The sequence below is a fragment of the Plectropomus leopardus genome, chromosome 5 (genome assembly GCF_026936395.1).
Source record: "Plectropomus leopardus strain MGB_pleo_1.0 chromosome 5, ASM2693639v1, whole genome shotgun sequence".
Classification (NCBI taxonomy): domain Eukaryota; kingdom Metazoa; phylum Chordata; class Actinopteri; order Perciformes; family Serranidae; genus Plectropomus; species Plectropomus leopardus.
The window spans coordinates 37,817,067-37,844,250 of NC_142180.1; the positions used below are offsets into that span (position 1 = coordinate 37,817,067).

A 27,184-nucleotide genomic window follows, 5' to 3' on the forward strand; every position below is an offset into this window, starting at 1 on the left:
ACGTATACCGGTTTATTATCGGCAATCATAAAACACGACCACTATTTTGTATTCTTCAACCAAACTTGTTCTCTGTCGTCACACATTTTGACCAATCAAGCGCCCCCTTTGTCCGTGATCCATTTCCTCTCAGCGAATCAGAGGCCTTGTTGCGGTGTGACTGCTACCTGATCCAGGCTAGGCGGCTGTACTGAAACCGAAACTCCAAAACTTCCATCAACATTAAGCTAGCTGAGACAAAGGTGAGCGTCTCCTCGTGGTAAAATGTAACAAACAGAACTGCTGTTTCACGTTTTACAGTTCACACGTAGCAAGGTAGCTAACGGCTACGCTAAACGGTTCGCATTTTAGCTGGTGTGGCTAAACTAGCTGTTTAACTGTCGGGTGTTGTGTCATTCTTAACAACAGGATTACTGGAAGCTAACATTCAGCTAACGTTAACGAAGCCGGTCTTCTCCTATATTACTTTCTTAAACGGTGTCACGTTATCACTGCCTGTCTTTATAGTAGCCGTATTCGTAACGACGTTATTTGTGAGTATTTGAAGTTAGCTCCAACAGTTAGCTCTGAAGCGTGCCCTGATATCTAAGCTATGTTATGCCCCGGTTAAAATCCATTGAATATTAACGTGAGGTTCTGTTCGCTGGCGATTAACGCACAACGATCCATGCAGAACACCAGAGAAGAAGACTGTGCCACCAAACTGCATTAACAAAATCAGACATTTTCAGTCTGCCTCTCTCATCGGTGAAACCACACATGATAAAACTGGGCTCGAAATAGGTTCTAAATCAGAAGATGACCCTACGTAATTCCTACGTAATATTTGATTTCAATTGTAATGTTTAATCTGTGAAAATCAGTAATAAACAGTAGTCTGCCTACTAATACACACTAACAGATTTTCTATATAGGGGATGCTGGATTTGCTTTGCTTGGGGGCCACTGTTGAAACATGGCTGGAAGCCAGGGGCCAGTCGCAGTACTCCCATACATGTTTCTTGGATTTTAGGATATTTCTCAGATTTGAGGTCTATCTAGGATTTTAGGATGTTTTGCATATTTTATGACGTTTCTAGGATTTAAGGACATTTCTTAGATTTTTGGATGTTCCCAAGATTTTAGGACGTAACTAGGATTATAGGACATTTCTAGGATTTTAGGATGTTTTTAGGGTTTTTAGGATGCTTTTCAGATTTTACAATGTTTCTTGGATTTTAGGAAATTTCTAGGATTTTAGGATGTTGCTAGATTTTTAAATTTTTTTTTTAGATTTTTTAAAAATTTGCTGTTGATAAGCTAATAGATTTGTCGACTATTCAGCCTCGAAAAGATTGGTTTCAGGTTGGGTGATGAGGTTTGGTTCACAGTTTTGGCCTCAGAAAATGTACAAATTTTATGCTGAATTTTGACATTTCAATATGATGTACAAATATGTTTATTTACGTTCTTCTGCATGTCTCTTCAGAGGTCAGAATGCCTCAGACCAACAAGTCAGTAAGCAGTGGCGGCGCGCCAGGCCAGGTATCTGTTCCAGATCAGGGGGAGCCGCCGCCGCCACAGGATGTCAGGACCCAGGTGGCTGCTGGAGATGGAGATGGAGGCGGAGGCGGAGGAGGCGCTGCAGAAGCCCAGGGGGACTATGAGATCATCAAATCACCCAGTGACCCCAAGAAATACAGGTGGGAGAGAGACGTCTGTTTTAACCTTAGACATCAGACACAATTTTGTGATACATGATTTTAGCTAAACTATTAAATGTGCATGCGACATGTTGCATATTTTTTCCTCATAAAAGATGAGTGAAATCCTCCCTGTAGTATAATAAAATCCAGCTTTTACCTGTTTATCATTATTTATATCATGAGATCCAGTTACCATCTGGGGGATAGTCATAATTAATTGTTTTTGAGCTACTTTGTTAAAAGATAAACATATGAATTCTAGCTGCAAATGTTGGGTTATTCTGCTGCTGGACAGTTGGTGGCATTAACATGCAGAAATGAGGAACAATATGCCAACTTCTGAGTTATTATTTTAATGTGTAGCTTTTTGTAGACCCGTGACTCGTTCCACGTGGCTTTGCGCCACCCAAAAAGATTGTGGTTGGTTGAAAGAAATTCAAACAATTCAGAGTGTTTTTATGTCTTTGCATTGGTGACAGCTGAGGTCAGAGGCATCATGTTTTTTGGGTTTTCCATTCATGCCTCCCTCTGTCCATCCGGTACATTCTAGTGAACACAATAGCTGACGATCGCTTGAGGAAATCTCTTCAATACTACACAAACGTTCACGAATTCCAAATGATTTTAATTTAACATCATGTACCTGAACTTTTTTTTTTTTTAATCCTGTCCTGTTATCTCTGCAGATACATCGAGCTGAGCAACGGCCTGCGAGCACTCCTCATCTCCGACTTCAGCGGGGCGGATGGGAAGGAAGGCGGTGAAGATGGAGAGGAAAAGGGGGAGACGGACAACGGAGAGGAGGATGAGGAAGAAGAGGAAGGTGAGGAAGAGGGGGATTCTGGTGAGGGGTCGGAGGAGGACGAGGAGGAGAATGAAGAGGAAGAGCAGGATAGCGACTTCGATGAGCTGGACGAGGAGAACGCAGGGAAGAAGAAGAGAGGGAGCTCTGAGAAGCAGGTGGGTGATATCAAGATTCACTATTCAGAGGAACCAGTTGTGTGAGGCAGGGCTCGTACGGTCATGGAAAACCTGGAAAAGTCATGAAATTTGCAAATAGCAATTTCCAGGCCTGGAAAAATTTGGGAGAACCAAATACACACTGAAAGTTTTGAAAAAGCCATAGAATTTTGTTTATTAAAGCTGTATAATAAAACATGATGTGTTCAAGGACCATCAGATACGTGAAAATCCAGCGATTATTTCTTACAGCAAAAGTTTATACAGTTCAGCAGATTCAGGTTAAAGATGGTTGTATTTGTGTGTGTCTCCAGGCCGCAGCTGCTCTGTGCATCAGTGTCGGGAGCTTCAGTGACCCGGACGACCTGCCCGGCCTCGCCCACTTCCTGGAGCACAGTGAGTCCACCTTTGATGCTGCATCCTGAGAGCTTCTCAGATCTACACAGTTTAGTTTGTAGATCTGTGCTATTTGCATGCAGACATCACACAGACTGGAATGTGGCCGCTGACAGCACTACGCATCACTTGCAACCACCATCTGCCCTGTCTCTCATAGTCTGATTTATAAAATTATTAGGCCAATATTACAGTGCAAACATGCCAATACAGTTTTTCAGCTGAGTGCAAATTGCCCTTTTTGCATCTGATTGCAATTATCTAAGTGTATTTCAGCCCCTCCAGGATGTTGGGATGTTCAGATTGTAACAATTAATAATAAACTGTATTTATATAGCACCGTTCATACAAAAAATGAAGCACATAGTGCTTTACAATAAAGACATTTTCAGCACTGAGTGCGTCACATGAAAACAGACAGGATGAACATGAAACAGGCCAGCAAGGCTGTACGGCATTAAAGGAACATTTAAAAACAGTTTAACACAAGAATTAAGTGATTTCTTAACATTTTAAACCTTAGAATATTGAAATTGTAAAATCATGAAACTGTAAATCCATAAGTCATTAACTAAATTAAGTTAAAGCATTTAAAAAATAATTGCAACACTTAGAAGTGTAAAAAAAAAGAGTTTTAGATAGTCAGAGCCAGTGAAAGGCTGGAGAGAACAGATGCATTTTTAGTTTTCTTGTGAAATTACTAAGTGCTGCTCCTCTGATATCTATAGGTAATGTGTTCCACAGCTTTAGGGCATAATTTGCATAGGGAGATTTTCTTTTGTTGTTGCTAGTTGTTGTTAAATTAAGTTTTATGGTCATTTTTGGTAACATCTTGCACGCCAAATCAAACCTTGCGGCAGGCAGACATTGGCCCACAGCCTGGTCTAATCATGTTGTCATCTTTTGTCAGATAAATCTCCTGAATTTTTTCCTTTTTTCCTCACTTTTTTTTTATTCTCCCCTTCCCTGATGGTCAGTGGTGTTTATGGGCAGTGAAAAATATCCAGCGGAGAACGGCTTCGATGCCTTCCTGAAGAAGCACGGCGGAAGCGACAACGCCTCCACCGACTGTGAAAGAACCATCTTCCAGTTCGACGTGCAGAGGAAGTATTTCAGAGAGGCGCTCGACAGGTGAGCGCTCAAAGAATCATCAACTGACCTAATTTTCAGATGATCATATGAAACAAACAAGACCCAGAATGGTCCTGAGACTGTGGCAAAGCCCCAGGAAATCCAGTATGTGACAGTCAGCCGTAAACCGATACGCAGAGTTTCCTGTCAGAACAAGAGTTTTTGGTCGCCTTTCCACTGTGAAGGCCGGCGTTCTGTGTGTTTGTGTTGATGGCAGCTCTTTGTGGGCCATCTGGCTCTCTGATGGGAGGTCAACCGGTTCATTAAAGATCACCACGAGCACTCAGCCGCTCTCCAACGGGCCAACTGATGTCCTCTCTGTAGCCACGTTGTTACTGTTGCTGTTTTTAGACCCGGTCAGTGGACTAGAAACTCTGTCGGACGCCTGCAGTTTGTTCTGCAGGTGAAAATCCAATGATAATTTCTATTTCTACAGTTTCTGGCAGTGATAAATGGTGTCATGTCTTTAAAAATCAGCAGTAAAATAAATACAAAATACAGTTATTCAAAGCTGTATATCCCTCCACTTAAGCCAAAATAAAAAAATATCACTCCCTCCCCAGTGCTTAAACAATTATTCGACATGCCCTCCCCCGCTTTGCACAACCCCCTCTCCTCTCATTATAACAAACAGTCCCTTATTTGTATTTAAATATTCAACTCAAATCGTGTTCTGAATTCATTATTTTTTTAAAATAATAGATATTTGAAAAAGATTGGATAAGGACTATCAGTGGTGGTTTTAGATGGTCTTGAAAATTTGCCATGCGTTGAATGTATATGTGTTTTTTTGTTCCAGATGGGCTCAGTTCTTCATCTGTCCTCTGATGATCGAGGACGCCATCGACAGAGAGGTGGAGGCTGTGGACAGCGGTGAGTGATGCAAAATGCACGCCGTTACGCTGTTTGTGTTCTCACATTCACATTCTCAGTTTTTTTTTACACATTTGTGTTCTTCGTGTTTGAGACTTTTCAGCCGGCGACGCACTTTATTTTTGTCTCTTTTCTTGTTTCCTGTTCAGAGTACCAGTTAGCGAGGCCGTCAGACTCACATCGTAAGGAGATGCTGTTTGGGAGTCTGGCTAAACCGGGACACCCTATGAGCAAATTCTGCTGGGGTAAGAACAACACAAACATGCAGTCTTTGCCCTTATGCTGTTTGTGCTGTATCTCTGAGAACTGTTCCGATATTTTAGTAAAGAAAAAATCTATTTACAAGCGTTACAAAAAATGCAAGGTTTTGATTTCTTCATGTGTTCATTAAAACCTAGGAAAGGTTTGTAAAACTCAATATACCTTGAAAGTTTTGGAAGACATGGAATTTTGCTTACAAACTTGTAAAATAACACATGATGTGTTCAAGGACAGTCAGAAATGTGAAAAATGATAAAAAAATTTTTACAGTTTTTGGCTGTGATAAATGGGGTAATTTTTGGTGATTTTCAAACAAAAAAATGTTTTCTTTAAAACGTGGCATTTTTAGAAAAAAAAATTCCTCCCACAGATGACTTTTCTTTAAAAATCACAAAAAAGTTAAAAAAAAATTTTTTTTTTTGAATCAAGAATTCTTAAAGAAAAAAAAGTTTACATTATAAAACAACCAAAAATAAAAATGAAAAATGGCCAAATTTCCTTTAACAAAAACATACTAAAAGTTTTTTTTTTTTTTTTTTAAAAAGTCTTATTTCTAAGTTGATGGATCTGAAAAGAAGTGGTTTGGTGTCACTCACTGTTGAGCTTCTGTTTCCTGTCAGGTAACGCCCAGACATTAAAACACGAGCCCAGAGAGAAGCAGATCAACACCTACCAGCGTCTCCGAGACTTCTGGAGGAGATACTACTCTGCTCACTACATGACGCTCGCCGTTCAGTCCAAAGGTACTTGCACACAAACGCTCCAGAGACGACTGGATGACGTCAGTGGATCTTTGAAGACTTCTGCTGTGATTTTACTGCAGTTTGTTTAATTGTTTCAGCAGATCTGTGAGGCTGTTTCATTCATCACACACCAGCATGTGAAGCTGTTGGATGGTTTCAATTTTAGTGTCATTTCTCATGTAATGTTCTGCTTTCTGACTGTGATTTTTGTTTGTTTAGAGACTCTGGACACTCTGGAGCAGTGGGTGAGAGACATCTTCATCAGAGTCCCCAACAAGTAAGATACCATTTATTAAAAAATGTACCAATACACAGACTTCTACTACTGAAAAGACATAAGACAGTGATACTCAATTAATGACCCATGGGCGACATCTGGCCCCTGATAAGGTGTCGTGTGGCCCCCAACCATTTTCTAATTGAAAATAAAAATAAAGTGATTGACACTGGGAATTGTTTTTGTACTTTTAGTATCCATAAGGTGCCAGAGTGCATAAAACAGAATCAAAATAGAGCGTGTTCATTAAAAAAAGTTCCAGAGAAGGATCCCCCACACCTCCAACAGTGGTGCTAGCTCAGACATCCAATGTCCTGAAATCCTAAAAATGTCCTAAAATTGTAGAAATGGTAAGTGAACAAGAAATATAATTTAGAAACAGAGAGAGTTACCAGAGAGTTTGTTTTTACAAAATAAAATACAAAATAAATATTACAATTATATTTATTTTATTTTATTATTATTATTATTATTATTATTATTATTATTATTATTATTATAATAAACTGTATAATAATAATAATTAATATTATTTTATAATTATATATTATTATTATAATATTACAAAATAAATAACAATACTACTACCACTACTACTACTACTACTAATAATAAAAACTAAGGGATCCATATCTTGTAAAGTGAAATAAAATTTAAAAAAAATCTAAGGAATCCCTATCAAGAGTATTTGTTTTTTTATATTGATGTAAAATAAATTTAAAAAGAAATAAAAAATATAAGGGATTCATAGCTTTGTTTTTTTAATGTAAAAAAAAAAAAACAATAGGGTGACTTTTTTTTTTTTAAAGATTTTTTTGGGCTGTTTTGGTCTTTAATTGATAGGACAGTACAGGTGTGGGGGGGTGACATGCAGCAAAGGGCCGAGGCTGGAATCAAACCCGCAGCCATTGCGGTGCGGACACAGCTTCCATACATGGGGCGCCCGCTCTATCCACTGAGCCACCAGGCGCCCCGGGTTACATGTTTTCAGTCAATCTCTCAAGTAACACCATCAGTACACAGTGTTGTACACTGTATTGTACTATGTGGTGTGTGTGAAGTATAACAGTGATATTGATAATCACACAAAGAATAATCAGATGGAGTTTGTGTTGTGACATTTATTTATTATTTTTGTTTGTTTGTTGTCAGCGGTGAACCACGAGCCGACTTCTCTCACCTCCTGCAGCCGTTTGACACACCAGCCTTCAACAAACTCTACAGAGGTCAGACAGTAGTACCGGTGGTACTCTCACTGTGTATTATATACATAATATCATATGCAGGTGCATCTCAAAATATTAGAATACTGTGAGAAAGTTCAAGAATTTCCATCAGCATGAATCAAGTTTGAATAATTGGAGATGTGTAGTTTCACAGTCATGATTTCCATTTTATACATTTTGTAGGTTCATGATATGACTCCAACAAGGATTCAGCACTTCATACATACTAACACATGAACGTGTGTTTCAGTGGTTCCTGTGAGGAAGGTTCATGCTCTGACCATCAGCTGGGCCGTCCCGCCGCAGGGGAAACACTACAGGTGAGTCAGAGTGCAGTGCTACTTAAAAAACTGTCAGTGCTCGACGATATGGCAAAAAATAACATCATGATAATATTTTCCATATCAACCAATATTGATATTTATCAGGATATAAAATTTGATAATGCTGGCTGTTTAAAAGATTTTAAAGAGGAGTTTATTAACATATAAAACAGAATAACATTAAGGTTCAGTTGTGCAAACATGTTTTGTTTTTCAGTGTTTTGTAAACAAAGAATATATCAAATAATAATAACATTTGTCTTATTTGCGCTGTGTGATAGGCTGTTACATCAGTTCATATTGAATAAAAAATGCCCAAAGTTTATCGACAGAATTTTTCAAAATGCCCTACCAAGAGTGCCCAGTCCTACGGTCAAAATAAAATAAATACATGAATAATTTTTATATATCTGTAGGTTTATAAATGTCGTGCAGAAGAAACTTGCTACATGTAACCCAATGCGCTGTTTCTCCAGAGCAGTTCCAGTCAATCCATCAGCCCACTTTAAATATGATCCTTCTTCATTTCAAATGTAAATGTTATATTTTTAGACATCTTTTTACTTTTTAGTGTGTTATGAGTATTTAGTGAACAGCTGTGGAAGAAGTATTCAGACCTCACGCCCAATCAAGGGACTATGCTAATGATGCTTCTTTTATACTGCTACATTGTCGGGGGCGGGGTTATGCTGAGCATAGCTCCAGTGCATCATCGAACTGTAGTTTTAGGCCCACCCAAAAAATCTTATAACAGGAAAATGGTGAAAAAACAGTCAACCGTCTGACTCAACAATTCAGTACGATAGAGTAAAGATCTTTGTAACATGTTTTCAACAACCAGTTTCCAACATTCAGAACGTGCTCTGCGTGTCAGATGGCAGCCACATGAATACCAGAACCAAAAGTTTCCCAGCTGAACATTGAATTATGACAAGACGTTATTCACTTCAACAGCAGTTTTAATATGTTGGCTGATTGATTTATGTGTGATTATGTGTGTGTAAATATGTAGCAAAGAAAAAATACAGTATTTCCCCTTTAGGTGTGAAGTAAATGTGGAAATACACAAGAAATTCATCAGAACTGCACTTGTATAAATAAACTTCCCACTGCTGTTAGTGATCTTGCCTCTTTGCAGTGATGCCCTTTGACTCTTGCTGGTTTTGTAGAAAACAAAAAGATTTTGGGAACAGTGTGATAAAACATTTGCCTGTGTCCCCTCCAGCACTGAGACAGGTATATCTCCGTCCAGCTGACGTACAGAAGAGTCAAACTGTTTCCTGTGTCTGCCAGTCTGATGAGACGTCACACAGTTTGTGTCTTTTTTTTTGTCAGAGTGAAGCCTCTTCACTACATCTCCTGGCTGATCGGACACGAAGGAACCGGCAGCATCTTGTCTCTGCTCAGGAAGAAGTGAGTCTCAAACAAAACCAAAACAACCTGATTCTGTCCTGACGTGTTGGATACACCGAGGGGAGTCGGGGTGTAAACTGTGTGTGTGTTTCAGGTGCTGGGCTCTGGCTCTGTTCGGAGGAAACAGTGAGACGGGTTTTGACCAGAACACCACCTACTCCATCTTCTCCATCTCCATCACCCTAACCGACCAGGGCTACCAGAACTTCTACCAGGTCAGGACTTCCACCTCCTGATTTATTTGCTGGTTGTGCCCCCCCCCCCCCTTTACCAGGGGTTATGTGAAAAATGTCCAGACTCATTTAAAACATTAAAACTGGCAAAACATTTACTGCAGGGGATGCTCAACTTGCTTTGTTTGGGGCCACTTTTGCAAAAAGACAGGAGGCCAGGGGCCAGGCGCAGCAGCTCCGTACATGTTATTTTAGGATACTTCGAGGATTTTAGGACATTTGTAGGACTTAAAAATGTTTCTCAGATTTTGGGATGTTAATAGGATATTCGGACATTTCTAGGAATTTAGGATTTTTCTTGGATTTGTGGATTGTCCTTGAATTTTAGGACATTTACAGGATTTTAGAACATTTGTAGGACTTGAAGATGTTTCTGGGATTTAGGACTTTTCTTGGATTTGGGGACATATGTAGTACGTAAACATATTTCAGTCATTTTAGGACATTTCTATGATTTGAGGACATTTGGGTTTTAGGGCGCCTCATGGATATTAGCACATTTGTAGGACTTAAGGATGTTTCTTGTGTTTTAGGATGTTTCTAGGATTTTTGGACATCTCTGGGATTTTAGGATGTTTTTAGGATTTGAGGACATTTCAAGGACTAAAGTGCATTTCAAGGATTTTTGAACATTTTCTGGTGTGGGACTGGAGGATTCTCGGATTTTGGAACGTTCCTAGGATTTTCTTATATTTCTAGGATTTGTGGACATGTCTAGGATTTTATATGGGTCTAAGCTCGGACCTCTGTCAGGGGTGTGGGGGATCCTCCACCGGCACTTTTTTTTTAATAAACAAGCTCTATTTTGATGCTGTTTTATGCACTCTGACACCTAATGTAAACTAAAAGTACAAAAACAAATCCCCAGTGTGAATCACTTTATTTTTTATAGTGAATTAGGAGATGGTTGAGGGGCCGCCTGGCACCTGATCGGGGGGCTGTGGGCTGTATGATGAGCATCACTGATTTGCTGATTACAGTTTATGTCTGAAAAGAGTGAAATCAAAGTCAGAGAGGATTTAGTGATTGTCTAAATTTAAAGTATGAGTTAATTTATTAAGATTTTAACTTTTTTTGTGTAGGTGGTTCATTTTGTGTTCCAGTACCTGAAGATGCTTCAGACTCTGGGTCCCCAGCAGAGGTCAGGCTCCACACAAACACAAACATATTTTGGGAGCCACGATTCACCACTACAGTAACAATTCTTTCCTCTCAGTCTACTGCACAAACACATCTGTAAAAAGCTCTTTATAAACTGTCAGAAAGAGTTTAAATAAGTGTTTTTTTAGTCTGTAGTAAGTGCGTTGATGATTTGGTTTCTCTTTAATCCCTGTATCTGAAAAGACAGGATAAAAAAAGTAAATATAAGATTTTCTGTGAATGAATGAGCAAATGTAATTTTCATTTTTTCATTATTGTGTCGTGCAAATAAGCAGCTCCTTTAAAGTAGTTAGTGAACCCCAGAAAGCCAACAATAATCATATTAATGTGCCTGTAAACACACTGATATTTGTGCATTTAATCCCTGTTTGCTTTTTAGTGTCTTTTAGCTCTCTTGAGGTTTTTTAATGAAAGCAAACTTTTTTTTTTAAGGATTTATGAGGAAATTCAGAAGATCGAAGCCAACGAGTTCCACTATCAGGAGCAGGTACTGCAGCACAGAAACACTAATGACAGTTTTTACAGTCAGATAACTACACAGATCAGTCTGCTGATTGAGAGCTAATTGACAAGCTGATTTTTGGTGTGGTGTGCTAATTTATCATCTCTGTGATAATGCAATTTTTCAACAAAATAATTCATCATTTGTGAACATTAAAACTACAATAATAGGAGTGACATAATAATGATAATTACAGAAATAATAGAGTTTAAATACCTGTCAGTCATCACAAATGATCAAGTGTGTGTGTGTGTGTGTGTGTGTGTGTAGCAGTGGATGCTCTACTGTATATTTTTAAGTTTTGATTCTGTGGAAATGATGATTACTTTGCTCTAAACTGAATCAAAACAGATTGAATATAAAACATCTTTAAAGTCTTGGTAAAACCAAAATAAATATATGTAATGATTTTTTCTCGGCATGACATGAGGAAAAAAATGAAAAAAATGTCAGATTTGAGCCGCACAATTGCCAAGTGACCACACATAGTACCAATATGAGTTTTTATTTAGTACTATGATGATGATGATGATGAAGATTACGTTTAGGGTGGCTCCGGTGCATCACTGAGTCACGAGTTTAGGCCCGAAAACATGTTGAAAAGTGCTCTAACTTAGTACTACACAGTTTTGAGCTTTTTAGTATCCTTCAAGTATTTTCTCATATTCACCAAGTGTTTAGAAGAAAATGACTGACTTTGCTTTACGCCGACTTTAGGCATTTATCAAGGCAACAAAGAGAAAAAACAGCTGTTAACTTTATTAATCAGTGAACGTTAATGAAAACCTTAATGTGGATCCTAACGTAAAATGTTAACGTGAGAATAATGATGTGATGCTGTCTCCGCACTGAAAGACGGATCCCATCGAGTTTGTGGAGAACATCTGTGAAAACATGCAGCTTTTTCCCAAAGAGGACTTCCTGACCGGAGACCAGCTCATGTTTGAGTTTGACCCGCAGGTAAGCGAGACCCCGCCAGACCACCAGACCCAGATCTGATCCAGAACAGGCCTGAGAACAGAGAATCTGACACGTTTAGAGGGGAAATGTAATAATAACTCTCTCTCTGTGTGTGTGTGTGTGTGTGTGTGTGTGTGTGTGTGTGTGTGTGTGTTTGTGTTTGTGTTTGTTTTTGTTTTTCAGGTGATCAGTGCCGCTCTGTCCCCGCTGACTCCTGACAGAGCGAACCTGCTGCTGCTGTCACCAGAGAACGAAGGTCGCTGTCCACTCAGAGAGAAATGGTTTGGTACCTGCTACAGCATGGAGGGTATGACACACACACACACACACACACACACACACACACACACAATTCCCATATAAGGCAGCAGTGTGTCAGATTTAGGGAGATTTAGTGGCGCCTAGCAGTGACGTTTCTAGACCAATAAACACAAGCAGCTGAAACTGTTATGTTTCTGGTTCTTGACGTTTTTACGGGGAGCTGAGTTATCCACAGAGGTCTCTTACTCTCCAAAACAAACACACCAGTTGATTTAAACCTCTATAAACACTGAATAAAGATCTTTTCATCAATAAAGAAAAAGAAGAGAAAATAAAAAGTCAACCTTATTTTTATAGCACATTTCATACAATGTAGGCTCAGTGTGCTTCACACACAACAAAAATGCGCAAAGTAATATAAACAAGGGTGTAAATGCATATATACATACACATACAGAGAAGAAGAGAAAGAAAAAAGTAATAGCAATATAATTTAAGGTTACATACAGTAACGTAGACAATAACAGTTATTGTGTGTAACCTTGATATTTTCTCTTTTTTTTTTCTTCTTTTTCTTTACTAAAATCCTAACTAGGGACAGGAGCTGGAAACTAGCAATAGCTGCAATTTCTATTTGTGAAACATCAGTCACTGAATGTTAATTCACATTGTCCCTATCAACTATATAAAAAAATAAATGTTAAAACTAGAAATACCCCCACTTGGATGTACGCCTCTAAGTTAACATCCAGTTTACAGTTTGCAGTCCATTCAGACTGTTGGGAGCCACTGCTTTAAAGTTATTAAAATGAAGTATATGTGTGACAGTTTGATAATGGTCCTTTAATGGGTTTTATTTAACCTTTAAAAAAAATAACAAAATGAACAAACTAAAAATATTTTTACACGTCTCTTATCAGAATTCCACTTAGTACAACATTTTGTTTATATAAAAAACAAATAAACAAATTAAAATGTCTTTAGAAATTGCTCTAAGATCCACTTAGTGTAGCATTGTAATAAAAGTCCAGAACACTACAAATGAGAAGTAAGATCATAATTCCACCTCAAAGTCGGTTATAGCCGAACTCAGTCTCAACAAATGACACAGTTACAGTTACAAAAAATTCAGTTACACTTAAAGTGATGCAGCAACTTCAGTTGAACATGAAAAATAATGTTTTTCTGCTCATTGGATTAATAGCATTACAATACAAACCTGAATATCTTCTGCAAGTCTTGCTTTCTGTTTTTGACACCTGTGTGACGGCGGATGTAATCAAAGGATCAGGTGGGGCACGTGCTCAAAATAACCAATCCTGATCAATTAAAAAAAACGTGTTGATCGGGCGCGATACAGTTCCTCTAGTTTTAATAATTAAATAAATGAAAACTGCATAAGTACTAAACTTGAGATGCGTTTGTTTTGCCTCATCAGACATCCCAGAGGAGTGGGCTCAGCGCTGGGCGGGAGACTTCGAACTCAACCCTGAGCTGCACCTTCCTGCTGAGAACAAATTCATCGGTCAGTATGAACACTACATTCACAAAATAAAAAAATCGATTTAAATCTAAAAAAAATTGAATATTGTGAAAAAGTTCAGTATTTTCTTTCATTTATTTAAGAAAGTGAAAATGTAATATTTTAAATTGTTCAGGCATTTCTCTTTTTTCATTTTGATAATTATGGCCTACATCTAGAAAAGTGGAAAAAAAGAAGAAATGGAAAAAACATTTTTTTAAAATCTTGGAAACACTCAACCCAAAAATATAGACAAGCTGAGGGTCGCTGTCAAAGCAACCTGGACTTCAAACGCCTGAGCAGAGCCGCAGGTTGATCGCCTCTGTGCCACAATAATGCAGTAATTTGTAGTAAAGGAGCCCTAATGGAGTATTGAGTATATAAATGAAAATACTTTTCAGAAGTTGGACATTTCTGTGCTGTAAATCACTTTTTGAACGTCCTGAGGAAATACTCTAATAATTTGAGGAACTGGATTTCTGATTCTAATGAGCTATAAGACGTAATCATCAATATTAAAACAAGAAGGGCTGAAATGTTTAAATGTAGGTGTAATGAACATACAATATATGAAAGTTGACCTTTTTTTAATTAAATTCCAAAGAAAAATTAACTTTTTCACAATATTCCAATTTTTTTCTAAGATGCACCTTTAAACAAGATCAACATGTCAAACCATGAATCCATCAGCTGATTGATCTGATTACTGAATGTTGGTTTTCTTCCTCTTCGTGCTGCAGCGACGGATTTCACCCTGAAAACGTCTGACTGTCCGGACACCGAGTTTCCCGTCAGGATCGTGAACAACGAGCGCGGCTGTTTGTGGTACAAGAAAGACAACAAGTTCAAGATCCCTAAAGGTGTGTCCAGCTGCCACGTCGGCCTGAAGCGTCGATATTTTTAAAGCTGCGACTAACAAATAAGTTAATCACCAATTCATCTCCTTATATTTTGTTTCTTTCTTTCAGCTTATATTCGTTTCAATCTGATCTCGCCGATGATTCAGAAGAGTCCTGAGAAGTAAGAGCCCGCTGACGCACGTTCAGTCACTCATCATCTTTTTATTAATTATCGCAGTGAGAAGAGGTATGTTTTACCGTGTTGTTCCTCTTTCAGTCTGGTGCTGTTCGACCTCTTTGTCAACATCTTGGCTCACAACCTGGCAGAGCCGGCCTACGAGGCCGACGTGGCTCAGCTGGAGTACAAGCTGGTGGCCGGAGAGCACGGACTGGTGATCCGCCTGAAGGGCTTCAACCACAAACTGCCGGTGAGGAGACGCGGCGTACTTCAGTGCAGCATTTAACACCAAAAAAACCAGACATTTAATCACTGCTGTATTTATTTTATACACCCTTCTGCTGCCAAAAATACTCACCAGAGTACCAAATGTGGATTAATCCACCGCTGGAAATAGTCCCCAACAAAGTCCCTATTTCCCCCTGTTTGATATAAACTACAGTGAGCTGCTGTTTGAGGAAAACTACTTTTAACTTTAGATTGACAGTACTTTACAGGTGCATCTAAAAAAATTGAATATCGTGAAAAAGACCATTTTACTTAGTTATTTAATTCAAAAAGGCAAACTTTCATATATTGTATATTCATTACATGTAAATTTAAACATTTCAAGCCTTTTTTGTTTTATTTTTGATGTTTATGTCTTGTAACTCATTAGAATCGGATATCCAGAATCTCAGATTATAAGAATATTTCCTACGATCATTTAAAATGTGATTTTCAGCGCCCCCCTAATATAATGGTAGGGGAAACACTGCAGTAAATTGAGAGTATTTTCACTGCTTTACCTCACTGCCAGACAGTGATTTCTGACGTTAAAACGCAGCTGTTATAACACTCTTTTCAAAGCCAGACTCCATAGAGAAAACCAGCAATTTAACATCACTGAACACAGGAGCTTCTGGTCTACTGCTGCCTCGGTCAATTAATTAATTTGTAATGTTTTGTCGTTTTAAGGGTTAGTTCACTTTTAGCAAAGTCACACAATAACAAAAACTAAGTAACTGATCAAAGCAGCCGTCGACCAGCAGCTCCTGTGTTCTGCGAGCTAAAATTACTTATTTTGTCAATGGAGTCTGGTGGCTTTGATGAGAACATGGATGGGATCTGAAACTGTTTGGCTTCCCCATTGAAACAGTTTGTCTTCACTTGTTCTTTTATCACCAGATTTCACAATAAAGGTTAAAAAGTTTAAAAAAAAAGAAAAGAAAAATCCTACACCTAAACTGATTTTGGCTATTTTAAGTCCCCCCTGTCCACTGCATACATGTATCGGAGCAGAAGTAAAAAACAGTTTACAATTGAAATACTCGGATACCATTTTGATATGCTTACACTTGAACAGAAGTTTTGATAAATGTCGACTTCCCTCCTGCTGCCGCAGCTGCTGTTGAAACTGATCGTGGATCATCTGGCAGAGTTCACCGCCGAGCCGGGCGTCTTCAACATGTTCTCCGAGCAGCTGAAGAAAACCTACTTCAACATCCTCATCAAACCCGAGAGACTCGGCAAGTACGTCTCACACACCGCTGAAATACACTCACATATAATAAAACTTTGATATGATAGTAATAATAATAATAATAATAATAATAATGATACATGGATGAACCATGAAGAAAATATTTGAGGATAGCAAATTAAATTAGACCATTAAAAATCAAATACAAATAAAATGGACTAAAATACCCAACACTAACTAAAGACAAAAACCGTAAGTTATAATAAAACTAATAAGACATGTTAGAAATAAAACAATATGTTTGCATTAATAAACAGCTTTTTTAAAAAGGAAATTGAGTCAGATTCAGCAACATGGTCTGAAGTCAAACATTTTATACGTATATAATTATTTGTTTCAAGCCTTTTCATGGACCCAGATTTCTTTTTTTCCCTTGCCCTGCCAACTTTCAATGATTATTTACAAGTTCCTTGAATTTTCCTGGCCTGGTAAATGTGATCTTTTCCAGGTTTTCCATGACCGTGGGAACCCTGACTAAAATTATTCAATAAAAGGAAAAGATCAAAACAAAGATTGCTAATTTGATAAAAAAAAAATAAAAAAATTCAAGACTATGCACTTTACAAAATTAGCATCCCTTATCCTTTTTATGAAGCCCCCACTTCTTTAAAGACATGCTGGTATGCTAAAACAATGTCCAAACATAAAGTTGTGAAAAATAATGTATAAAAACGTGATTTTCAAGTGCAGAGATGAAGGGGGGGGGGGGTTTGACAATCACAGCTGTTTATAAATTTGTAGATATTTGATTTGGGGTATGTATGCATATATGTTTAATTAGAGTATACTGTAAGTTTAAATTAATTAAGAAGCTGCTTAACTAAAATTCAATGACTTGCTCACTTTTTCTGCAATATGTAAACCAAGTCAACATGCGTTTGTTAATTTCTGTTGCCTTTTTTCTTTATTGTATGTAAATATTTCTTTTCTGTCTGTCTGTCTGCTTGTTTGCATGATCATTTCTCTATTATATTTTTTCAACATGTTCTGAGTAAATTTCCAAATCAATCAATTTGCAGGGACGTCCGTCTGCTGATCCTGGAGCACTGTCGCTGGTCCGTCATTCAGAAGTATCAGGCCGTCATGAAGGGCCTGACGGTCGATGACCTCATGACCTTCGTCACCGGGCTGAAGGCGGAGCTGTACGCCGAGGGGCTGGTGCAGGGAAACTTCACCAGCACGGTGAGACTGACAGAAAAACAGACGTAAAACTAAACGCAACAGAGTCCGTTTAGAGTAGTTCAAACATTTTGTCTCTCTGGAATCTGTCCACGCAGATGTTTTGGGTTTTATGTGTGCAGATGTTCAGGTATTTGTCTTTGCGATCTGACTTTAAAGCTATTAAATACCTGGAAGAAAGAAACAGCACAAAGTGGTGAAGAATGCAAATTAGAAATCAATCAATAAACAGACATCGAAGATAGAAACAACATATCTCAAACTTGCGTCTTGGACAGTCGCGTATAAATATGTATGAAATAGTTATTTATGTCCGATACCAAATATCAAGGCTCATGTATATGAAAGGAACATGCTAATTCAAAAGTTCAGTGGTTACGTCCGTGATAGTGCACAAAGTGAAGTCAATCATTGGCCTCAAAGTGGACATCAGATTTCATTCTAGGTGGTATTAAAAGTTCTTGAATTCCTTAAGTCTTAAATTTAACTTTGAGAGCCTTGGGGGATACCATACTGATTTTTCTGCTTTGGGTATGACTTAACAGTAGATTGATATTGAAAGTTACTTACTGATGTTGAATTCCTTTTTTGTTTGTTAGTTTTTATTTGTGAGTATTATTTTGTAGTTTTCCTTAAATTGAAAAAAAAATCTGTAAAGTAGAAAAAAAGTTTTGCCAGCTGATTTTTATTTGTAAAGTATCATTTTTTTCTCGTTATTGTTCATTTTTTAGTCTGTAAAATAGGTGAAAAGAAAAACTTGAGGGCAGGTGAATTTCTGTTTTGCAAATATTTTCTAAGTAACTTTATAAGTTATTTAATCTGTAACAAAGAAAAAAAATTGCAAAGTCGACTTTTTTGCAAGTATCTTTAAAACGTATCATTTTAAAGTCACTTGTTCATTTGTAAAACAGGTAGAAAAATGTTTTGGCAAGTGTTTTTTTATGTATTTTTTTAAGTATATATTTTTTTTCCAGTTGATTTTTTTATAGCAATTGTTTTTGCAAGTATAATTTCACCTTTTTCACCTTTTCTTAAGTCACAAACACAAGAGGGAAAACAGTTCAGATAATACTTTTTTCTCACTCGCTTCTCAGAGCTGTAAAAACAAGACTTGACTTTTTTTAATTTGAAAAATGACTTTATGACGTTGGTGATTATTTTGTTGCAGCATCCAGCTGAGGGTAGTCAGGGGTTTAACGAACATAAGTTTTAACCCATATTATGATCATCCTTCTACCAGAGTCCAGTGTGGAGTTTTTAAATGCTCAAATTTAAAATTAAATCAATGTCCAACATTACTTTTTATTATCTGCACAACAGTTTAAATTTGAATTATTTTTTGGTAGAAAGTAGGAACTATTGCAGATGAACTTGGACTTTTTTGCCCCAAACCCACTCCTCTCTCACACACAAATATTTTGTTTCACTTTCAATTTTGACATAAACAGTTTAGATGTAATCTCTCGCACGTTGTTTCTGCCAACAGGAGTCCAAAGAGTTTTTGCAGTACTTCATCGAGTGAGTATCCTGCTTTTTCCTTATTTACACCCTGAAAAGTCTGACTTGAATTCATTAATCTAAAAATAAGGCTTTAATTGGTGTTAAAATATCTTAAATCAATTTTTAAAAATTCTTAAAAATGCAAAAACATTGAGTTTCATAAACATTTTTCTGACATTGCATTGTAGAAATCTTAAAAAGAATCGACCAAATTCTTCTTCTTAAACTCTTTTAATTCTAACAGCTCTAACCAGATCTAACTTGTTTTTTGTTACATGTTTTTTGTTACAATAATTGTTTGGGCAAAGTTGTTATTAACTAAATTTGCTAACTAAATTTTGGTTTGTGGTTCGTGTTGTTTTTTTTTGTCTGTTTTGTTTTTTCATTCATTGATTTATTTTTCTGTTTTGATTATTGTCGAACTTGATAAAATAAAGTGCACATTCAAGCTTCAAATTTAAGGCAAGGCAGCTTAATTTGTATAGCACATTTCATACAACAGGACAATTCAAAGTACTTTACAGAGCAATAAAATATAAAAACATAAAAGATTTACAAATTTATAATAACAGAGAAATTAGATACGATATACAAGGTAAAATCAATTACATTTTTTTTAAATCACTTTTAAAAATAGCAAAAGTGCAGACAAGAGGTCCAGAGATAACAAGATAACTTAAAATGATTTAAAATCAAGTTTGAAAATAATGTAACTGAATGATGACACATTGACACGTGCAGATTCTCTGAATTGTGATTTATACTCTTTGCAAAAAGGCATATTTCTGAACTTAAAAATGAATTAAAAGCATGCTGAGTGCAAAAACCTCTCTACTTATTTGATACATTTTAAAATATCTGACTTTATGACTGAGCTGCAGAGGAGTCATTCAGGCTCCAGCACACAGCTCAGCTGGATCCAGTTCAGACTGGTGTGTAAGTTTGATGTGTGTGTCCGCAGTAAGCTGCAGTTCCAGCCTCTGTCAGCAGAGGTCCCTGTGCTGTTTCGGGTGGTGGAGCTTCCTCAGAAACACCTTCTCTGTAAAGTCAAATCTCTCAACAAAGGAGACGCAAACTCCGAGGTCACCGTCTACTACCAGGTAGGATCCCCATCACACTGATTCACTGCAGAAATACAGCTGCAGCATGCTTAAAACACAGCGTTTAAAACTACGTCTCCTGTGTGTTTTTTATTTGCCATTTATCGTGTCTTTAACCCTTTAATACCTGGAATGACGTCAGTTTTCTTGTGCTGTGTTCATATGCCTTTGGCATGCTTTTTAACCTTTAAAACCACAGCAAACTGGTTTGATTCCTTTATGAAAACGCAGCTAAAAATGCACAGAGCAACTTGATAAGAGATGTCCCACAAATTGTAAGGCATAAGGAAAAAGTGAAAATGACCATAAAAATCCTTTAATAACAGAGGTTGAGTGACAGAATAAAAAAATGGAAAAATGTCCAGTAAACTATATTAATAATAATAACAATAACAACAACAACAACAACAACAACAACACCAACAACAACAACAACAATAATAATAATAATAGTAATAATAATAATAGTAATAATAATATTCTTATTATTAAATGTATTATTATTATTTTGATCATAGCTAGAATGATACAACAAAGGCAAAGTAGAAAAATATCCTTTTATTATTCAGGTGAACTGAAACTTTAATAGTTAAAGACTGACAGCAATGGTGACATTAATTAAATACATTTACTCAAGTAAAAGTATTTTTACAGTGTGGTATTAGTACTTTTACTGCAGTTTGTCTGCATAAATCTGGATTCTGTTGCAGTCGGGGCTGAAGAACCTCAGAGAGCACGCTCTGATGGAGCTGATGGTGGTGAGTGTGACATTTTAATTATCGTCCTAACACAAAAATTATACAATAGTGCATGATACTGATTATAAGAAGAGTCCTCATGTGCCAAAAAAGGTTTTTGACCATTTTTTAAAAAATCATTTAAGACACTGAAGGCAGGAGAAATCAAATGTCATGGATGTAAATTTATTTCTTAAAATGGAAAAACTTGATTATGTGAGATTTTTACTGTACTTTAAATAATGACATCACTCTGTTTCATGAAAATATCGACAACAAAGTCACAAGTTCTTGTTTTTTCGTTTCGTTTCGTTTTGTTTAAACGTGTGTGTCCCCTCAGATGCACATGGAGGAGCCCTGCTTTGACTTCCTCAGGACGAAGGAGACGTTGGGGTCAGTGTCCTTCTCCTACACTGAGTTTACAGATGAGTAATGTCCACTCACAGCAAATATCTAATCCCAAAACCTCATGACCCCCAGGTACCAGGTGTACCCGACCTGCAGGAACACCTCAGGGGTGCTGGGCTTCTCCGTCACCGTGGAAACGCAGGCCACCAAGTTCAGGTGAGTGGACTCGGCCACGCATTTGACTCTTTGTCTGTTTCAGTCTTCAAACGCCATCCTCGTCCCGTTTGTCCTCGCAGCACGGAGTTTGTGGAGGCGAAGATCGAGGAGTTCCTGGTGAGCTTCGGGGAGCGCCTGTCGGGTCTGAGCGAGGACGCCTTCAGGACTCAGGTGACGGCTCTCATCAAGCTGAAGGAGTGCGAGGACGCTCACCTGGGAGAGGAAGTGGACCGCAACTGGTTTGAGGTCGTTACACAGCAGTACGTCTTCAAGAGGCTCAACAAGGAGGTGAGACACACCTGTCTCTCTCTCTCTCTCTCTCTCTCTCTCTCTCCATCTCTCCCTCCATCTCTCCATCATAAGTAAGGGAGAGAGAGATTAGATGGGTTTCCATTATGTGAATACAAAATATGCTTAATGGGAAAAAAAACTCCTATTTATCGCAAAATCTTTTTAATCTCACGTGAGGTGGTATTTCAGGTGATTTGAAAGCCATATTTGGCGAAACTGCAATGCACTTTTTTTTTTTTTGCTTTTATAGCTCATACCAGACAAAGAATTTGCTGCGATATTAGATCAGCTGCAATAGAAATAAACCTTGGACATTCGTCGCCATGGTTACTAGGATGTTATCGCCAGAGGAACGTCGTGTGACATCGTGAGAGAAGTCGCATAATGTCACTAAATGAAAACACAGTCATCTCACAGTTGCCTTTCCCCTCTATGTCTCTCTCTTTCTCCTTTTCTCCCTCGTTCACTCTCAGCATACAGCGTCAAATATTCACACGCAAATGGATCAGATCTCTCTACACACACGGATCTACTGAGGAACAAAAAAAAACTGAATGTGTCGGGTCAAAACATTTCTAATAAAGCGTGGAGGTATTTATAGTGTGGCTGCAGGTCTCCGGTTCTGTGTTTCTACCTGTGGTGGTCTCTGGTTCTGGTCCGGTTCTCTGGTTCTGACCTGTTGTGGTCTCTGCTGCAGATCGAGGCTCTGAAGCTGTTCTCTCAGGAGGAGCTGGTCTCCTGGTTCCTGGAACACAGAAACACCAGCAGCAGGAAGCTCAGCGTTCATGTAAGTGACCACATTTCCAGTTTTTAGTAAATGACTCTGACACGTCATAGCGACATACAGGGGCGTCTCAAATAATCAGAATATCGTGAAAAAGTTCAAATGTCTTCATAATTTTGTTGTTTTTTTAACATCTTTTTTTCTTTTCTATTTAATCTTTTACATTTTTCTAGCTTTAGGCCTTAAAATTAAATTAAATTAGAAAAATGTTTTGTTTCTGTAATGAGTCTAGAATATATTCAAATTTCGATTTCTTAAATAACTGATTCTCAAACTTTTTTACAATATTCCAATTTTTGGAGATGCAGCTATGTGCACAGTGTTTAATGTGTGAAGCATGCTGAGCCGAGCTGTTCTCTCCGACACGCCATAGCATAAAAGTATTTACACTATAGCTGTTTCCATTTTAAAGACGGGCGAATTCGTGCCAATAGGAGCTTTAAGAAGGAGAAAATAAAGTCTTTCACAAGTATATATTTTGTCTCCTTCAGGTGGTCGGTTTTGGGGTGGAGGAGAACGACCCACCAGAACCGAGCTCCGCCTGCAGCACCGCCTGCAGCCCCGACAGCCCCGACAACCCGCCCTGCTCCGCCTACGGTGAAGTGAGCGAGCTGACCTTCCTGCCGGCCTCCTCACCGTCGCTCCTGGACGCCACGCTCATCACCGACATCAGAGGGTTCACCTCCTCCCTCCCGCTCCACCCCTACCACAAAATCCTCAGCTAGGTCAGTCTCACCGCAGGCCGACAGGGCGGTGCTTAAGATATAGAATAAAGTCAGCGTGGAAACAGCTAGCAGTGATGTCTGATCCAAGAGGACGCTGTTAGGACGGACATTTAACAAACGATTAGCTCTTTGGGTTCATGTGAGTGGTTGTTAAAATGCTGCATTCACATCTTGTGGGAATATAGCATCAATCTGGGCCTGTATTAAAGAAGCATCTCTTTTACAACAGTTGAAATTATGAACGCAAAAAGTAATAATAACCACTTTATTTTAAATGTAGCATAAAGGCTCAACGTGTACAGGCAAATATAGATATCTACTGTACTGTATTGTAGATTACAGTGTGTGTGTATATATATATATATATACACACACACACACACACACTCATGTAAAAATAGGATGCTAAAAGAACATGCAGTCTAGATGATTAGATTGAGTTCTGTCCAATCACATCGTGTTACACTGCGTGTATTACAGGTCCTGTTAACTAGTTTGCTCTTACAGGTGAGGACAATGATTTATACCCTTTTTTCTTTTTTTTAATCTGGAGTGACATTTATTTTCTAGTGCTGCTCTCAGATGCCTTTCACAAGTATTTAAACCTTTGAACCCTGAGCAAATTGGTCCAATTTCTATTTTTAAAAACATGAGAAAATAGGCAATGAGCAAGATGGTAAACATTTTTTGGAAGAAATCTGAAGTTTTAGAATTTTTGTTTTTTTAAAGCTAGGGAAAAAAGAAAAATATTAGGGAAAATTATATGATTGTCACAATTAAATATTATAAATTATATCACAAAATTAATTAAATGTTTTCATTTCTTTTTTCTTTCTTTTTTTTTTTTACATAATTTTTAGGTCATTTCTCATTATTTTTACTAATTTCTTTTAAAACCTGAAGCAGCATCACTTGTGACATTAGTAGATTTGGAAAATTATTATGGAAATCTAGGCTAGGCTAGAAAATAAGCAAGGGAAGAATTATATAATTATCATATTTACACATTTAAAATTATGTTACTAAATTGTTAGAATTTCTCAACTGTTTTTTGTTCGTTACAGATTTTCAGGTAATTTTCTTGTTATTTATTTTGGCTCATTTCTTTAGTTGCTTATTGTACCATATTTTTGAAAGAAATCAAGCCAATTTGCTCAGGTTTCAGGTTTACTCAGATTAAGTCCAACAGCATCATTCTAAATCGCCCATATCAACTAATTTATCTCGTTTTTTGACTCCACCTCCTGTGAACTTTTGCGCCTGACAGATGGGAAGAAAGATTTATTTCTGTTTTTTAATGCAGAGTGTTGGGAAGTATAACAATATAAACATAGATCTCATTCATGAGCAGTTTCAAACCAATTATTGTTTTAAATAAGTGCAGAATTTCTGTGGAAGCAGGTTTCTTTTTTTACTTTACGACTGATCATCAGTGTTTTCACAGAACCAACACACAGTCCAGTCCCTGCAGGATTTTTCTATGTCGAGATCGTAATAATTCACATGAAATCAGGCAGGCAGATTTCTGCAGGGCCTTGAAATTCTGTCAGATCGAAAAGGCTGGATCAAAATATATGGCTATTTGTTAATTGGGTAGGTATTCGATTTTCAGTTAAGGCATTTGGATATTCTTTTTTGCAGAGGATGAATGCCATTTCAGTGTTTGTCATCCTGCTGCTGCGCCCGTCTCACGCACACAGTTTTAGAAATACTGAGGTCCAAAAACCAAGCTTGAGGGGGTGGGGTTCAGAGGCACGCTGCCATGAAAATTTCATTTCCTTGATCTAAATATGTGGATTGGAAAGCTAAAATTAGACAACAACAGCTTTAAAACCATATTTGGTGGTGGTGGGGGGGTTAGGGTTAGTAATTAAAAACTAATTTCCTGCATTTTTACATCATCTTCACTAGTCTGGATTAGTTAGATTGAAGGTGTAGAGAAATATGATGCGATACTATTATTATGAAATAATCTAGCCTAATAGAAGAATTAAAAGCTCCTCTTTGAACAAGCTTCAAGTACATTTACAGGTGCATCTCAAAAGGTTGGAATATCGTGAAAAAGTTACATTTTCTTCTTCGTTAAATTCAAACAGGTAAACCTTCATATGTTGTAAATTCATTAGACGTAAATCAAAATATTTAAAGCCTTTTTTTCTTTTAATATTGATGGTTATGTCTTATAGCTCGTGAGAATCAGAAGTCTGCTTCTTAACATGAAAACAGTCTCCATGATGATTAACACAATAAAATACTGCTCAGCTCAGAATTAACCCTTTCAAACCAGAGCAAATTGGTTCGATTTCTTTCATAAACAGGGGAGAAGGCAATGAGCAGCTTCACAAGACACCAAAAATCTGTTAAAATAAATAAATAATTAAAATTAAAAAGTTACCAGAAAATGACCTGCAAAAAAGTAATAAATTTTAAAAAGTACTAATTTTATACATGTTATTATATCTTTATCATTACCATAATTTTAAACATAAAATTATGGTAATGATAAATCTGATTTTCTGGACATTTTCTCCATTTACTCTGGATAATTGTCTATTTATCCTCTCCTCTTTTCCAAAGCTATTTTTTAGGTAATTGTGTTGTAACATTTTACAAATTTCTTGCAATTTCTTTCTTTATTTTTTAAATCAAACCAGTTTTCTCAGGTTACAAGGGGTCAAACAGCTTGTGAAAGGCGTCTGAACACAGCACAGGAAAACTGACGTTGATCCAAATTTCAAAGGGTTAAGATGGAATATGACAATAGGGAATTGTAGTTAGTGGCAGTCTGTTAATATGACAAAAATGCTCATTGTTACTGTGAAAAAGCTAAATGTGACCATGTCATGGTTCATGGATTTAAAGAACAATTTTTTTCCTCGGTGCTTTTATCCGTTTAATAATTTGTGTAATTATTTCCTGGTGAAGTGAATGCAGCGCGATGACTCAGGGCTCTGGCTTAAAATACAGTCAAAGAAGAGCAGAACTATTATATCACTCATGTGTCACTTCAGCCAGTATCACTGAATTAAACATGAGCTATGTTTTAATTTATTACAAATGATTTTACATCGACAGACTGTGATGACAGATGATGTATATGAAAGAAATAAATGTACAGACAAACAGTATCTGGTGACCAGTGATAAAACAAGACTGTGATAGGATTAAACTCAGAATGCACGGCAGGAGTTTGTGGAAAGTGCCACCAAAATAATTTTGATTAATTACATTTGCATAAACATGACAAAACTACCTTAATTAAATGTTTGAATTCAAAGTTTTCTCTCATTATTCTGTCTATAAAAAGTCATGGTGGAGTATGGCATTAATGTCAAAAAAATCCATGGTTATGGTATAGCTTTAAAAAAGAATAAGTCAATATGGTATAGCATTACAAATTCCGAGTATAGTGAGCAAGCAAAAACACCATAATATTGCATGTCGAAATAATGACCAAAAATGCAAGGCTATAGTATGGCAAAATTGTCAAAATATGACCTTTCCCAAAAACAGCTGAAAACCACATTAAACAACATAAAATAGCCTTCTGAGACTTGCCATAGCACAGAAAGTTGCATAAAGGGCCAAAAACACCATAATTTCACATATTTCAAAAAATGACCAAAAATTCAAGGCTATAGTGTTGCAAAAATGTCGAAAAATGACCTGTCCCAAAAAACGCTTAAAACCACATTAAACAACATAATATAGCTTTTCATGACTTGCCATTGTATAGAAAGTTGCAAAAAGGACCAGAAACACCATAATTTTCCATATCCAAAAACTGACCGAGAATGCAAGGCTATAGTATAGCAAAAATGTCAAAATATGACCCGTC

The 27,184-nt window shown here is 37.3% G+C and overlaps 1 protein-coding gene across 1 annotated transcript; it reads left to right on the top strand.

Annotated features, from left to right (window-relative positions):
• The first annotated feature begins 126 nt into the window (after positions 1–126).
• On the top strand, positions 127–26,623 carry nrd1b (nardilysin b (N-arginine dibasic convertase)). Its single transcript, XM_042483778.2, has 31 exons — positions 127–242; positions 1,469–1,682; positions 2,372–2,645; positions 2,960–3,041; positions 4,019–4,172; positions 4,972–5,045; positions 5,195–5,290; positions 5,927–6,049; positions 6,269–6,326; positions 7,479–7,552; positions 7,803–7,872; positions 9,211–9,288; positions 9,383–9,503; positions 10,604–10,662; positions 11,115–11,169; positions 12,040–12,144; positions 12,328–12,451; positions 13,844–13,930; positions 14,668–14,787; positions 14,896–14,947; positions 15,044–15,194; positions 16,329–16,456; positions 17,486–17,648; positions 19,132–19,163; positions 20,107–20,245; positions 20,956–21,003; positions 21,323–21,375; positions 21,463–21,546; positions 21,627–21,834; positions 22,535–22,624; positions 23,113–26,623. The coding sequence occupies exons 2-31, from the start codon at positions 1,477–1,479 to the stop codon at positions 23,344–23,346; spliced, it is 3,342 nt and encodes a 1,113-aa protein (XP_042339712.2). The 5' UTR covers positions 127–242; positions 1,469–1,476; the 3' UTR covers positions 23,347–26,623.
• Positions 26,624–27,184: the final 561 nt, after the last annotated feature.